The sequence below is a fragment of the Mixophyes fleayi genome, chromosome 5 (genome assembly GCF_038048845.1).
Source record: "Mixophyes fleayi isolate aMixFle1 chromosome 5, aMixFle1.hap1, whole genome shotgun sequence".
Lineage (NCBI taxonomy): Eukaryota > Metazoa > Chordata > Amphibia > Anura > Limnodynastidae > Mixophyes > Mixophyes fleayi.
Window position 1 is genome coordinate 81,955,579 of NC_134406.1, and position 14,712 is coordinate 81,970,290.

The window sequence follows — 14,712 nt, forward strand, 5'->3', positions numbered from 1 at the left end:
CCAGGGGTGCCGCGGCGCTGTCACAGGGGTGCCGTGGACAGGAAGAAGAGGAAGGAAAAAGAAAAACAACTACTTACCAATCCGGCGGCGCCCGGGACCCAGCCTCCTCCTCCTTCCTCGTTTCTCACTGAATGCGGCATTCAGTGAGAAACGAGGAAGGAGGAGGATGCTGGGTCTCGGGGGCCGCCGGATTGGTAAGTAGTTGTTTTTTTCTTCCTGTCCACAGCGGGGGCACAGCGAGGGGCAGATGCTGAGGGGACAGAGCGGGCAGAGGCTGAGGGGACAGAGCGGGCAGATGCTGAGGGGACAGAGCGGGCAGAGGCAGAGGGGACAGAGCGGGCAGAGCGTGGGGGCACAGTGTGTGTGTGGATGTAGGGGACACTGAGTGTGTGGATGCAGGGGGCACGGTGTGTGTGGATGCAGAGGGCACGGTGTGTGTGGATGCAGAGGGCACGGTGTGTGTGGATGCAGGGGGGCACGGTGTGTGTGGATGCAGGGGCCCACGGTGTGTGTGGATGCAGGGGGGCACGGTGTGTGTGGATGCAGGGGGGCACTGTGTGTGTGGATGCAGGGGGGCACGGTATGTGTGGATGCAGGGGGCACTGAGTGTGTGGATGCAGGGGGGCATGGTGTGTGTGGATGTAGGGGGGCACGGTGTGTGTGGATGCAGGGGGGCACGGTGTGTGTGGATGCAGGGGGGCACTGTGTGTGTGGATGCAGGGGGGCACGGTATGTGTGGATGCAGGGGGCACTGAGTGTGTGGATGCAGGGGGGCACTGAGTGTGTGGATGCAGGGGGCACTGAGTGTGTGGATGCAGGGGGCACTGAGTGTGTTAGCTGTAAACTATTCTTTGACAGAAATATAATTGAAAAAAATATACATAAATAAATTCTCTTCCCTTGGATTTATGTGTATTATTTTTGTATACAACTAAATAAGTATTTCTGTCCTGACCTAAATATTTATTACGTCTTTTTGACTACTTATAAAACGGGACTGCTCGGTAATTATTTTGGAGGGGTGCCTTGAAAAAATTTTGGAGACTCTAAGGGTGCCGCGAACTGCAAAAGTTTGGGAACCACTGATCTATGTCATTCTTCTCGATAAATTGAAGGAGAAAACAGCATATAAAAATAAGGCAGATAGTATGTATAACCCAATTAGTGTGTGTATCATCTAAGTAAAACCATCCGGGTGCAGGTGAAAGTCTTAGATTATGAGGCAATGTGTTTTTCAGAAACACCCATCATTTTGGTTCTTAAAGGAGAAAGAACAAATTCAAAATATACAAATATAAGTAAAATATGTAAAAATTAAAAGTATCTAATATTTGTTATTAGATACTTATTAGCTTATTGTAAAGAATTGTATTTCTCACTGTTCATTTCATTGTAATTAGAAACAAATGTCATAATGTGCCTTCATAGTACTGCTTTGGAGGTTTCAAAGAATAAGATTGGGTCGCCAAATGTTCTATATTGTTGTCTTGGAAATACATTTGTTTTTAATGTATTGTTGAAATTTCTCAGATTGATGTAGTACTAGTAAGGACTTTCAAACTGTAACAGAAATCAGAGCATGGTCATTTATCCTATTTTTAATGCAGTTTTCAGGCGTTACTGTTTCACCCCTGCTGTTTTTACTTACCTTTATGGTCTTTTCCTCTTCTCATCTTCGGCACCCTCCTCTGTGCGGCTCATTGACAGTGACTCTGTGCGGCTCCTCATTGACAGTGACGGGGTGCGTGATCACGTCACGCCCGACACTGTCGGTGAGCACAGAAGAGGGTGCCTGGCGCCATATAAAATGTTTTTCTTTTTAGCAATGCCAGTGGACAGCGAGGAATGCAGGCAGGGGAAGCGCCTCTCCGGCATGGCGCGCCCCCCCCCCCCTCCCCACTTGCTTACCCCGCTTACCGCCGGCCTCACTCACTGAGCAATATCCATATCCCTGGAGTAATGCAGTGGGGTCTTAGACACTGCACCAGTGTATTTGGTTGCACCAATCCTGTCTGCTAGTTATTGTCATTTTATGTTTATGTACACTTTCTACATCTACTACAGGGACATTGCGTTTTACTCTTTTGTATCCATTTGTTTCTTACATGCTACGCACTGTTCAAAAAGTGCCAACACATTGATGTACATTACTGCATGCTATGTGTTGTTCAAACAGTGCCAACACATCTGTGTTCCCCAGTAATATGCAGTGCCTACAAAAGTCTGTGTACTCCGTTGCATTTTACCAAACCCCCACCTGTGTACTCAGCGGTACCCTCAGCATTTTGCCTGCAATGTGAAATTTCGATGGGACAAACTCTCTCTTTTGTATCACGTCCATACATCTTTTGGTGACAGATACAAAATTCCATGTTCTCACAATAAGTGTGACTGAGCCCTTAAAGCTAACATGTCCAGATTTTTTCCTGGTCTCTATAACTATTTCAGACCTTGTATAAAGAACTGTTATTTGACACTGTAATAGTTGGGAGTACTTTGTGGTAAATGTGGGGTTTACATTCATCGGTTGAAAATAACAATGAGAAGAATAGTAAAAACATAGCATTTTCCAATTGTTATTCTAGAATCCTTATTTGCCAATTCAAGGCCCATAAAATGATATACCGTATATGCTTATATAATACTAAAAGAAACCCTATCTATCCTGAAACAAATATACACAAAAAACAAAAACTATTCCCGGTAAAACCATCAGCTTTAAAGAAAAAGAAGGAAGAAAAAAAAAAAAAAAAAAAAAAAAAAAAAAAGTGGTCAGGTGACTAAGGCACTCTGAATCACGTGGTTTGGAAGCGCTGCATTCTACAGGCATAAAGCTACACGTTACCGTGGAAACATATTTTCTTCTCTCCAATCCACAGGCTTCTAAGTAGAGCGTCCGGGTTTACCCTTCTCGTTACTGAGGAAACGGAATAATCCATCGCACGCAGCAGAGGAGGGGTGATGATATTGTGGAAATACTCGTAATCTTTTCAATTCCAACAGTTAAGCTTCACTTTGAAATTTAGAATGCCTAAAAAATCATTTGATAAAAATTATCGGCCATTCACCCCCGTAAACTCCTTTTTCCAAACAGCTTACTCACAAACACTCCTTGGGAGCAGTAACAGTTCCGTGTTTCGGCAGTTGATCTGTGAGCTGTTGGTAGTTTGAAGCATGAGCTAGGGGGGCAACTGTGATGAAATTGTGACGTTAAACGAGGACAGTGGTAGGGTGGTGGGTTAATCTCAGATCGATCCCGGCGTCAGGTGTTGTTCCTGCGGCATCTTTACCCGTGTCCTGCAGGTGTGTTATCTTTCCTTTCTCACACACACAATGTATGAGCACTGGCTCTGCCACGCGTTACAACTGCAGACTAGGTATAGGTGACAAAAATTGTTTGTTGGGCCCACATACGAATGCCCTCTTAATAGCACCCAGGATTAACACTTCTATTTGACATATTACAGTATGTACACAGGTCTCATACGTGCCCGCAGCTGCTCACTTGCTATGTGCCTTTAAAGATAATAGTCAAATAGCCCATTTTACAAGAAGAAGTAACTCGCTGAAGAACTATGCTATCCACACATTGGAAAACAAGTTTTGATAATGTTTTATGGACATACCCTGTTTCATTGATACAGGACAATAAAGTTAATACTAAAATCGAGACATTTTTACACTGAACTAACTTTAATATTGGCATGTTTTGAATGTTCATATAATAAAAAAAACTGCTGATTATTACAGAAATATTTACATTGCTATTAACTCCTGCTGTCAGAGTATACAGCCGTGAAGCTGCCAAGATCTATGTCCACTTTGGCCTCACAGCCGTGAAACCAAGTTTAACAGATTTGAGCAGTTCTTGTGAGCAAGTTGTCTATCAAAACAATTACCGTACTCACTGTCAAATAGCTGTAATTAACCACATTTTCCTAGTTTTCACATTCACATCTGATACATCCTGATCAGACATTGATCTGGATTGTCATTATGTTGGGCATATTGCAGATGCTTGCAGGGTATGAAACTTGATTGTAAGAGGCAGTTTAAATAGATCCTGCTCTTACTTGCCTGTGACATAAGGAGAGCAGACAGTATTTGGGTCTCCGTTCTGCTTTTGACACTAACCACCAGGTTTGGTGCCTGCTTTTGGTACTAGCCACCAGGATTGGCGTCTGCCTTTGACGCTGGCGGCCAGGGTTGGCGTCTGCCTTTGACGCTGCCGGCCAGGGTTGGCGTCTGCCGTTGCCGCTGCCGGCCAGGATTGAAGGTCAGCTTTGTCTGCTGTCAGATTTTGATCTGTGCGGTACAACATCCAGTAGATTAGGGGCTCTATTGTGTACTAACAGTGAGGTTAAGTTTTTTATGATTAACTGCTATGATTGTGTCAACTTTATCTACTAACGTTCATGTTGGGGTCTGTCTTGTATACTACCCAATAAATTTAACTTTGATTTGTAGTCACCAGAATGAGGGAATTGACAGAATCATGATGACAGTGCTAACAACCTTTTTGGGCCCAATAAGTTCGACTTGCTGTACTCATTGCAGGTAGCAAGTGGTGCTAAAGTATGTAAAGGCTCACGTTTCAATATTAGCACTAGTGTTTTTGTTTTGTGTGAATGAGGCACACAAAACTATGCATGTTGATCTGGTGTGCATTGCAGTTAGAATTCGGTAGATTTCAGTTGAAAATACTGTGCGGTATGCACTATTTCCCTGGGTGTAATCTGAAAAATATGGTAAACTTATTATAGTGACACAACTCTCCACATTTCTTATAATTAGTGCCAATTAATTTTCTTATACAAGCCTTTAATGTACCAAACTGTTATATTTTCCCTTCATTGCTGCAAGATATGATCTTGCAATACTCAGAAGTAATTTGTGTTTTGGTTGGTATTTTTCAGGTGATAAATCCACTGTTTCTTTAATAGATCAATCCTGTTAAGAATGGAGAACTACATCCTGTATGAAGAAGTGGGAAAGGGAAGCAAGTCTGTTGTATATAAAGGTAGAAGAAAGGGCACTATCAGTTTTGTTGCTATACTCTGCATAGACAAATGTAAAAGACCAGAGATTACAAATTGGGTAAGTACAAGTGTGTAGTTATGTGACAACCCATATCAGTGATGGACAACATGTAGCCATCTGAGCATTTACCTGCGTCCTTAGTTTTTCCTGCTTTATTGTTAGATTTGTATGATATAGCTTGTAACACTTATTTAAAAAGCCTGCTGATATGTTTTTTTAGATAGGTGTCTTGTTCTTTGATTAAATTTATTGTTTTAACTTACTAATGAGGTTAAGGGTAATCTTTGGAAGGTTAGTGAGTCGCCCTTGCGGCCCCTGAGATAAAACGGGTTGCTTGTCACTGATCCATATTTCACAGAGTTAGGTAGTCACCATTTTCACTGGTGAAAAATGAACAGATTCCTCACAGTAAGTACTGTTTGTACTGTGAGAAGTATAACATATATGTACTTCTAAGACCCTCAGACGTGTGCAGCTCTAAGACTTTAGACGCCTTGTTTATATCCATGTCGCTAGCAGTAGAAGATATATTACTCCTTTAGATGTCATATGTGGCACATGCGCTGTCTGCAACTTAAGAGACTTATACCGCTAAGAAAGCAATATGAGACATGTAGTTTAAGTAACTCGTGAACCCTATTTGTTGCTGTTGCTTACAGTTGAGTTAGAGCACAGAGACGCCAAGCCTTTTGAGGAGCCTTTTCAAATGTGAAAATGGGCATTAAAATGTAGCCACGGTTAGACAGGGGGTGTATTTTTAAAGTGGGAATCAGAAATCAAGCCAGATTGTTAGTAAGCTTGGGCTAAGGTCTCTTCATGTGAATTTTCAATGAATGAATGAGGTCAGTTATCTTGTTTAAGCCGATAAAACAGAGATGCATGGAAGAAGAACCATTTTCTTCTGAACATGCTGCATTTACCATGTGCAGAAGTAAATGAGGTTTGTTCAGTGCTTCCACATAGGCTCTATATCACAGCTGTGGCCTACCTTTATACAACACACTCTCTGTAGATAGTGCGCCGCTCTCATGTAGCATGAAACTGCGATGCAGAATCTGTCTTTTAGACTACAGCTTTTTTTCTACATAGAGAACACATAGATTACATCATGTAAAATGCACAACTTAAACCCCTTCCTAGAATATGACATTTAAAAACAATATTTAACAGTACTTTACTCCATGGTAAAAAGATGGTTCCATACTGTTTTCATGCACCCTACACATGCATGGTGGGCCTGAATTTAGGCCTTTTGTTCAGTGCAGTACTTGCATATCCAGGTTTTATTGGACCTATGTATCAATAAGTAACTGAATATGGAAATGTCTTTGGTCTTATGAGCTTTGCACAGCCCCCTTTTTGCTTGATTTTGCTGTTGATAGGTGGGTGCATCCTTATTTTTCCATACATATATATGTAACACTGGTGTTGTTCACACAACTTAGTGTGACTGAGTGTGAGGCCTAACACTAGGACCCAGAGGAGACACACTAGGAATGTTACGTAACAATATCAGGCTGGTATGAGCTGAGGGGATCAGAACCTTTGGAGAGAGGGACAGCCAGGGACCCTGGACAGAGGGGATGAGGTCCTGGGACCCCCCCCCCCTTATAATCTGCCACTAGGGGCCAAAGTAAAACATCACAGACAGAATACTAGTGACATGAGGCAGATTTCAGGGATTATTTACCTCAGAAAGTGACAGGATGATAGAAAAGAGCAGCACACAGGGAGTGTCTGTCAGTGTCCAACTGAGACATATTACCCCCGCAGAGCACGGGTGAGTGATGTCACCCCTGCAGAGGAAGGGTGAGTGAACACTGCTGTGAGAGAGAGATGAGGGTGAGCTAGAGAGCCACCATTTTGGATGTGACTGCCCCATTAATATTCTGTCCATGTAGCCCTTAAGAACTGTGCAGAAGGAGACAGGAGATGTATATAGGAACTATACGTATTTATCACTGCAACAGTTTAAGAATGTGCTGGAGTGAAGGAGTGTAACCCCAACTGGACCACTTTGTGTTGGTTTCATCCCAATTGGTGCAGGGGTGTCCGAATGCATAACCAGACAGACAAACAAACAGACCAATGAATTTTACATATAAGACAGATAGATAGAGATGTACGGATGTATGTGTGTGTGTGTGTATGTGTGTGTATATATATATATATATATATATATATATATATATATATATATATATATATATTATTTACAATTTAGTTTGTGAATGTATTTAAACTTTTAGTTGGCTACGTAATATCTTACAGCTTTTTCAAATGATATTAGTATGCAGAAACCTTGTGGCGCCTAACAAATAAATGATGATAATAATAATAATAATAATAATAATAATAATTACCATCCTGAGAATTTTAGTTGTTAATGGACAATATGTTTTTTTTTGGAGGGCTACACACATATGATCCAGTGTCATTAAAAGGTACATTACTTTTCCCAGTGTGGGCTTGATTATAAAGACCTCATTATGCATTTATACCATATAACTGTGTAGTGTTGTCCACATTATGACATCATAGAACCAAGCTGATGAGATCAGTTATTTAGTTCCTGATTGATCAGTACTACTGCTTTCTGAGATAGGAAACTTTACCACCCAGTTATGAATTACACTGCTGAACAGACTGTGCTCTACACTACAATCACTAAGACAAGTCTCTCCTCTGAAAAATGGATTCAGGTTTGCCTTTTAATTTTTCCATTGCATCCTGTAGTCTCCATGCAAATATAAATTAGACTGTGAATTTTCAGACTCTTTAGCACTAAATTGAAATCATTACAATGAGTAGAAGAAATAATTTTGCTTATGGTTAAGATTATTTATCTGCAATCTACAGTAGCAAAGATAATATAATCTCCTCTTCTGTTTCTTGTCATTGTATGTAATTCGTTTGTGTCATGATCCCCCTCAGTGTACAGCACTGCATAAATAAAGGATAATAATAATGTAAAAAGATAAATTAGCATAAAGTGAATGGAACACAAATCGTAGATTTATCTTTAGAAACAGTCATCTAGGTAAGGCAAAAGCAACCTCTGGCATGTAGCGAGGAGGGTCTTAAGGGTCACTTGTTGGGATAGCCGAGTAGTCTAACTGACTGCTGAAAGAGATTCCATTTTATGAAAAAAAAAGTTGTTGTTTTTTTCCTCCCAGGTCCGGTTGACACACCATATTAAACACAAAAATGTGGTGACTTTTTATGAGTGGTACGAGACCAGTAACCATCTGTGGCTTGTCATGGAGCTGTGCACAGGTGAGAGAAATCATTCCCCACTAATCCTACAAGTTCATTAATAGACCATTAACAAGATCATTACATTGTTACTCTGTTCTCTGTTCAAGTACTTGAGTTCTGTAACAGGACCAGTCCCGGATTATTAATTTGGCCTTGCTCTGTTAATATTTCATTTGTCTCATTTGGTGCTGTTCCCAGAATGAACTCGTGTGAATTCAGTGGGAAATAATCTCATTAGTTTTAGAGTGCATGGAAAGTGTCAGAACTGCTAGAAGAGTTTGATCTCTTTATCAGCTAGATTTAATACAAACATTAACTGTAAATGATAATCTTTATTCTATTGTTAAAACATGCAGGATTGTAATAATATTCACATTGTTTAAATTTGGTCGCTTCAACAAATAGTAAGATGTTATATTCAAATATCCTCCATTGTTTCTAAAGCACACATTACATTTTTGTAAATATGAAAATACTTGTAAAATGAGAAAAAAATGGGCAACAGGAATATTGCTCAGTTTGACCACATATCTCCATGGGAAAACTGAAAAATATCTGGTCTTTTTTTTTTCTCTTAATCTGACTGAGCAACCAGATTGTTTCTGCCATCATTGTATGTACACACAGGCCACATCTGAGGCCATCGTATTTGGGAGAGCATGCTGAGATTTCAGGCCAATGCTATTTTAATTTATAAAGGTTGAACTCGATTGTACTGTCTTTTTTCAACCTTACTATGCCAGTATGAGTAGTATTGTTATAATTGTATCAGTACAGCCTGCATTACAGCAATGTGGAATATGACTTACCTAGTTGGGAACAAAAGTATGTTCAACTCACCATTCTGACAAACCTAAGTGTTAAGTAAGGACTGCTCTCAGTGAGGTCATCTGTGCCAAGGCATCAAATTTGCTATTACCCTTTTTTCAATCAAACCATCATTTGATTGTGAGATGTTAAAGTGTGAAAAATTGGATAGGGGCTTAATACTTACTTTATTAATCTATACTACTAAAAGATAGGCCTATGTCCTTCTTTCGCTCAAAACAAACTTTGTAAAACCCAACTGGGAGCACAAAGTAGTTAAAAAGTTAACATTTTCAATTAAACTGGCACATTGTAAAATTGTGTCATTTGCTCTTATCAAGAAGATATAAAACACCTTTGGTCATTAAGGTCAGGAGATGTGTTTGTTTCATCAGGCTTTTTTCCCCTGGATAAAATTACATGCATTCTATCCTGGGGTAGTAAAAATAAATAACGCTGGATATATAATGACATGGCTGAAAGACCGAATGGGAAGAAAGGAAAGAAGCAATGCATTTAATAAAAGTTGCAGTACATTTAAAGGCCTATAAATTAATATAATTTAGAGGTGGAACATCCTTTTTAATCTTTTTCACTTAGATTGAAAAGTATTTATACTGCAAAGTGCTCCATACCACTTGTTTCTAGTGCTGAAATAGGAAAACCATTTTAAACAATTTTATACGCTGCTTTAGTTTTATTCAATTGAAAGCTCACACAATTTGACCTCTTGTGAGTGCTGAAGAGTTATGGGAAGGTACTGAAATTAGTTGCTCACAAATTTATGGGGCGTAGTTTTATGAAAAATAACCTTGCATTTGGCCTGATGATCAAATGTCGGCAATTGTAACTTCTTTCCAGAACTAATTTCTACCTCCATTTATGCTATTATATGATTTGTTTATGTGCTGTTTCTGAGAGTACTGAAGCGATACAAGAACAGAGAACCTAATAGCTGTTATAAATCTGAAAGTTTTTTTGGACTGTGGTCAAGGAAGTAATGAAATCCTGACATGGTTATTGAATTGTGACTATAATGTAGCCCATTCTTTTATCAAAGGACAACCTTTCTATAGAAACCAGTTGTGCAGGTCTTAGGAATCTACTGGCTGGAATCATGACATGTGATACAATACCATATATTGGTGTGCTGTTTTGACCAGCCAAATAATTTGTATATGTTCCCATTCAAATTGTAATATTATGTTATTATGGAATATTAATATAAACTAATTTCTGCTTCTGGATATGGCTGAGATTCTCTTACAATGTTTGCATTCATTCTTATTATTTGTATTCTGAACAAATACCTGTGTTCAGTACTTCATGCTCTGTCTGCCCCTGTGTTTAATTGAGATTGTATTGTAGGAGGTTCACTTGAAACGGTCATTGCTCAGGATGAGCACTTACCTGAAGACACCATTCGAGAATTTGCCATTGATATCATTTCTGGACTTCACTATATTCATGAACTTGGAATTCTCTTTTGTGATCTGACTCCTCGCAAGGTAAGAGCTGTTAAGTCTGTGTGTATAGATAATATTGCTTGCATATAAGTTATGATATATTGTGGTAGTAGTTTAGCTGGAGGTTTCTATCCTGTGACCTGTAGTAAGGTCCTAGTGCTACTGGGGAAATGTCTGTTATAATTTGCGAGCGCCTGGAAAAGATAACTGGCTCCTGATTGGATTCCCAATGCCTTGTGACCCTCCCTTCTTCTGCACTTGTAGATAATGAAGGAGCTAACTAGCAAGTCACTTCCGATAGTGCTTACCCAGAAATCTGCTTTAAATTCCATTTTCCCCAAGACAAGGAACATGCATACAGTAGACTGTATATTAATTTCCATTCAAAACAGCAACATGAATACACAGCTGCTGTATCTGCAAATATCTTACAGAGTTTTGCAAACGTAGGCCAGACAGTTTTGTAATTTGGGTAATATTCTGAAAAGCACCTACTTGCACACATTACCAGCCTGGTTTAGACTGTAGGTTGACTTTTTGTAGTTATGTCTCCATTTCATTTACTTTTTGATATGCAGACTCTCTTCCTTTGCTTAGTGCATTTTACTTACCCCACATCTTTTTTCATTATATTTTAATGAGTTATCTAATGAGTTAAATTGATATTGTTGTTTTAAGCAGACAACAGCTGGAAGATAGAGCCATCTTGTACTGGCCCTGGGAACTGCCTTCTGTATGATCCCAGAGGAACAGCAGTATCCAGATCTCATCTTACAGTACCATGTGGTCACAATAACGGATATGTATTTGTTTCTGAGAACTGGATACATTATAAGGGAAAAATACAGTGTAAAATTGACATCACTAAATTTGAATTTCAACCTGTGGCAGAACATTTACTCTCACCACTTTGGAGGATATGTGTGTATGCAGTAAGACCAATCAAAAGCTAATCTATGTTACTGTGGGGGGTAAATGTATCAAGCTGAGAGTTTGCCGGCGGGTTTGAAAAGTGGAGATGTTGCCTATAGCAACCAATCAGATTCAAGCTATCATTTTGTAGAATGTACTAAATAAATGATAGTTAGAATCTGATTGGTTTTTCAAACCCGCCGGAAAACTCTCAGCTTGATACATTTACCCCTGGGTCTTATTCAAGTATGCTTGAATTAATGTGTACAAGATAAGTTAAGTTAACTGGTATTTCATTACTTTTATTTTTAAATATGAAAACTAGCAACTTAAAAGGTTCTAACAGCTGTCAGAAATGGTAAAACATAGAATAATACTGAAAGCCAGTGAAACACATTGGTGATAAGGGCTCAGGGCTCAGTGATCATGATATTTTGGCCATAAAGTCTGAGACTCTTAAGCTATACCTAGGAACCCAGAGTTTCAGGGTGAGAACATGCATATATTGTATTTATCTTGTTGTATTAACATCTTTTTAAAGATTCTCCTAGATGGACCTGGCACCTTGAAGTTAACAAACTTCAGTTTGTCGAAAGCTGAAGGAGAAAACTTAGAAGAGTTTTTTGCGATGGTAGGATCAGAGGAGAATTCTGGTGATGCAGGAGAATCTACACCAAGACGAAACCTAAGAAACCGCATTAAAGGTGATTAAAGGGAACATGTTTTCCTGTGCCAAATAAGCAAATGTAGCATAATGGACAGTCTCAGGGATTCTCTTTACAGAGTACCTACAACCTAACTTATACAAATATTTAAGGATGGATGTGTTTATATAATATTTATTATAATACAAACAATATGAGTGATTTCCACTTAAAACAAAGCTCAGCCTTTTTCCTGCCATTACAGAAGATGGCCCACCAACATTCCACATGATGGCATTATTTTAGATGATATGCCAAGATGCTTTATGCCTGCTTGGATCACATTACAATGGTTTCTAATTTTTGCAGGCATGGCAAAAATAGGATTTTTGTACTTCCTGTAAAATCCGTTTCCTGAAGTCCATTGGGGGACACTGCCATACATAGGGGTATTGTAGGTGGTAACAGGAGTCCAGGCACTTAAACAGTTAAATCTGTGAGTGTAACTGTTGCCAGGGGTAACTACAACCCACAGTACCAGAGTCCAGAGATTAGAGGGAAACAGTTCCTTGGCGGTTGCTAGGGGTAACTACAATTATAGGCACACAGTGATCTATGTAAACAGTCAATAGTACCTGTGGCAAGGTTGAGTCCGGAGCCAAAGGAACATTGTTGAAATCTGAGCGCAGAGATGCTGCCGGGACTGCGTCTCCGTATTAAGTTAGGATGAGCAGAGGAGTTGCAGCTCACGCCGGAGCCATGCCTGAGAGGACGACTTTATCGGAGTCCAGGAAATAGCACACATAAGCCAGGCCCGGAGAAAGCATTTCAATTGGGAAAAGTCAGACATGTCAGAAATGTAACAAACAAGAGGCCACAGTAATCCATAACTTATGGAAATGCGGAAAAATAGAAACATTCTGAAATGAAATCACCAACTTCATTACTAGCTGCTTCCAGCTTCAGGTGCAAAAAAGCTGTGAGGGGCTACTTTTTTCTGATTTCAGGCATTGGAAGGAATAACTCCTACTTTCCAATATAATTATACTTCTGACGATTATAGTTACTGTAAACTAAAAACAGATTGCAGTGCTAAAACTTTTAGATAAAAAAAATGATATGATGTATAAAACAAAACTGTGATCACGGATCATCATATATAAATGTAAAATTTATTAATGACAAGTACAAAAATAACACAACTAACCAGCTCTATAATAATAATAATTGCACCTGAGCATAAAATAAAACTACCCCCATAGACCATGTTACAGTGCACTGTGATATAACATAAATAAAATACTAACATATGCAAACCAACTCTGAGCGCTACTAAATTCGATGAATGTGGCAGCTGTCCATTATGTAGCAAAAGAGAATGGCAATAAAAAGTATTTTAGCGTTGCTCAATAGTAATAAGGAATTCTATCTTATACCACAAATGTCATGGATCTTGATGTGGTGAATGATATCTAAGCAAGCAGCCATAAATGTTCACTTGAGAGCAATCTATATATCTTTTGGTGTGATGTTCATATACAATAGAAGTATGTACTCAAGCTCAAATATTGTATCTCCAGAAAGATATTACCTCCATCTGTGTCTTATATGGATTTATGTTCCGATCACAGGGAGACTCGATGTAGTAGTGATATTGACTCTCTCCAGCTGTATAGATGAAATGCAGCATATAGCACATAGTGGGGGCGACTCTCGTTACCTACAACAGTGTGCAGATTCAGACTGGCTCTCCCCACCTAGATGCCGCTAACAGACCCGATAGATGTGGGTCAGCTCCCTCCGTAATCAGTGTGAGATTCTCCTTGTGATCCGACCTTTCAATGTCTCGATCTCTAAATAGCATGAAACTCTTCAGCACACACGTAGTGTGCAGTTTGAGACAAGTTGTGGTATCGCTGGCTGTAGCCCACAGCAGTGTGTGAAACCAGACCAGTTCTCTTCACCTTGATGCTGTTAGGATGATGACTCGCACTCAGGGAATCTGATACAGAGCTTCGCTAACACCAGAAAGGAACACTCTCATTATAGTTACTGTGGCAAAACGGGCTATATTGAGGAAGTAGACTTTCTCTTGGCTTCAGTAAAGACAGAGTTATTAGATTTGGGGGTAAATGTATCATACTCCGATTTGTACAAGTCGCCGTAAATCACCGTGTTGACAGCTGAAATTTAAAGCGGCGCTGCCTTGTAAAGGGAAGTTTCCCTTTATAAGGCAGTGCCGCTTTAAATTTCAGCTTTCAACACGCCGATTTCCGGCGATTTGTACATATTGGAGTATGATACATTTACCCCTTGGTGTACTTCAACAGAAAGGGCCTCTCTTCCAAACTTGGAGAAAGGGTTCATTTTACAATAAATGAGGCCCATACATAAATAAAAAGATAGTCAGGCTCTCTGAAACAATATATAAATCACTATGTGTTGGGTAAAGTGGTAGGCTACCTTCCCTTATTGAAAATCAGAAGATAGACAAAGTAATGAAAGAAAGGTCCTAACAGCAATACACAACTGATTCTGCAATAACTTTAAGCCTTATAGAATGTCCATAAAAGATATCTTATGCT

At 39.5% G+C, this 14,712-nt stretch overlaps 1 protein-coding gene across 5 annotated transcripts in view; it reads left to right on the plus strand.

Annotated features, from left to right (window-relative positions):
• The first annotated feature begins 2,907 nt into the window (after nucleotides 1-2,907).
• The window catches only part of ULK4 (unc-51 like kinase 4), a 572,842-nt gene continuing 561,037 nt past the window's right edge, over nucleotides 2,908-14,712 (plus strand). For 2 of the 5 annotated variants that reach the window (XM_075212478.1, XM_075212481.1), the window contains exons 1-5: nucleotides 3,062-3,303; nucleotides 4,944-5,097; nucleotides 8,217-8,316; nucleotides 10,474-10,613; nucleotides 12,025-12,187. In XM_075212478.1, coding sequence (XP_075068579.1) covers nucleotides 4,960-5,097; nucleotides 8,217-8,316; nucleotides 10,474-10,613; nucleotides 12,025-12,187 — 541 coding nt within the window. In that variant the 5' untranslated portion in view covers nucleotides 3,062-3,303; nucleotides 4,944-4,959. Of the gene's footprint in view, nucleotides 3,003-3,061; nucleotides 3,304-4,916; nucleotides 5,098-7,672; nucleotides 7,743-8,216; nucleotides 8,317-10,473; nucleotides 10,614-12,024; nucleotides 12,188-14,712 lie in introns of those variants that run through there. The other 3 variants (XM_075212480.1, XM_075212479.1, XM_075212482.1) reach the window with 3 other exon arrangements.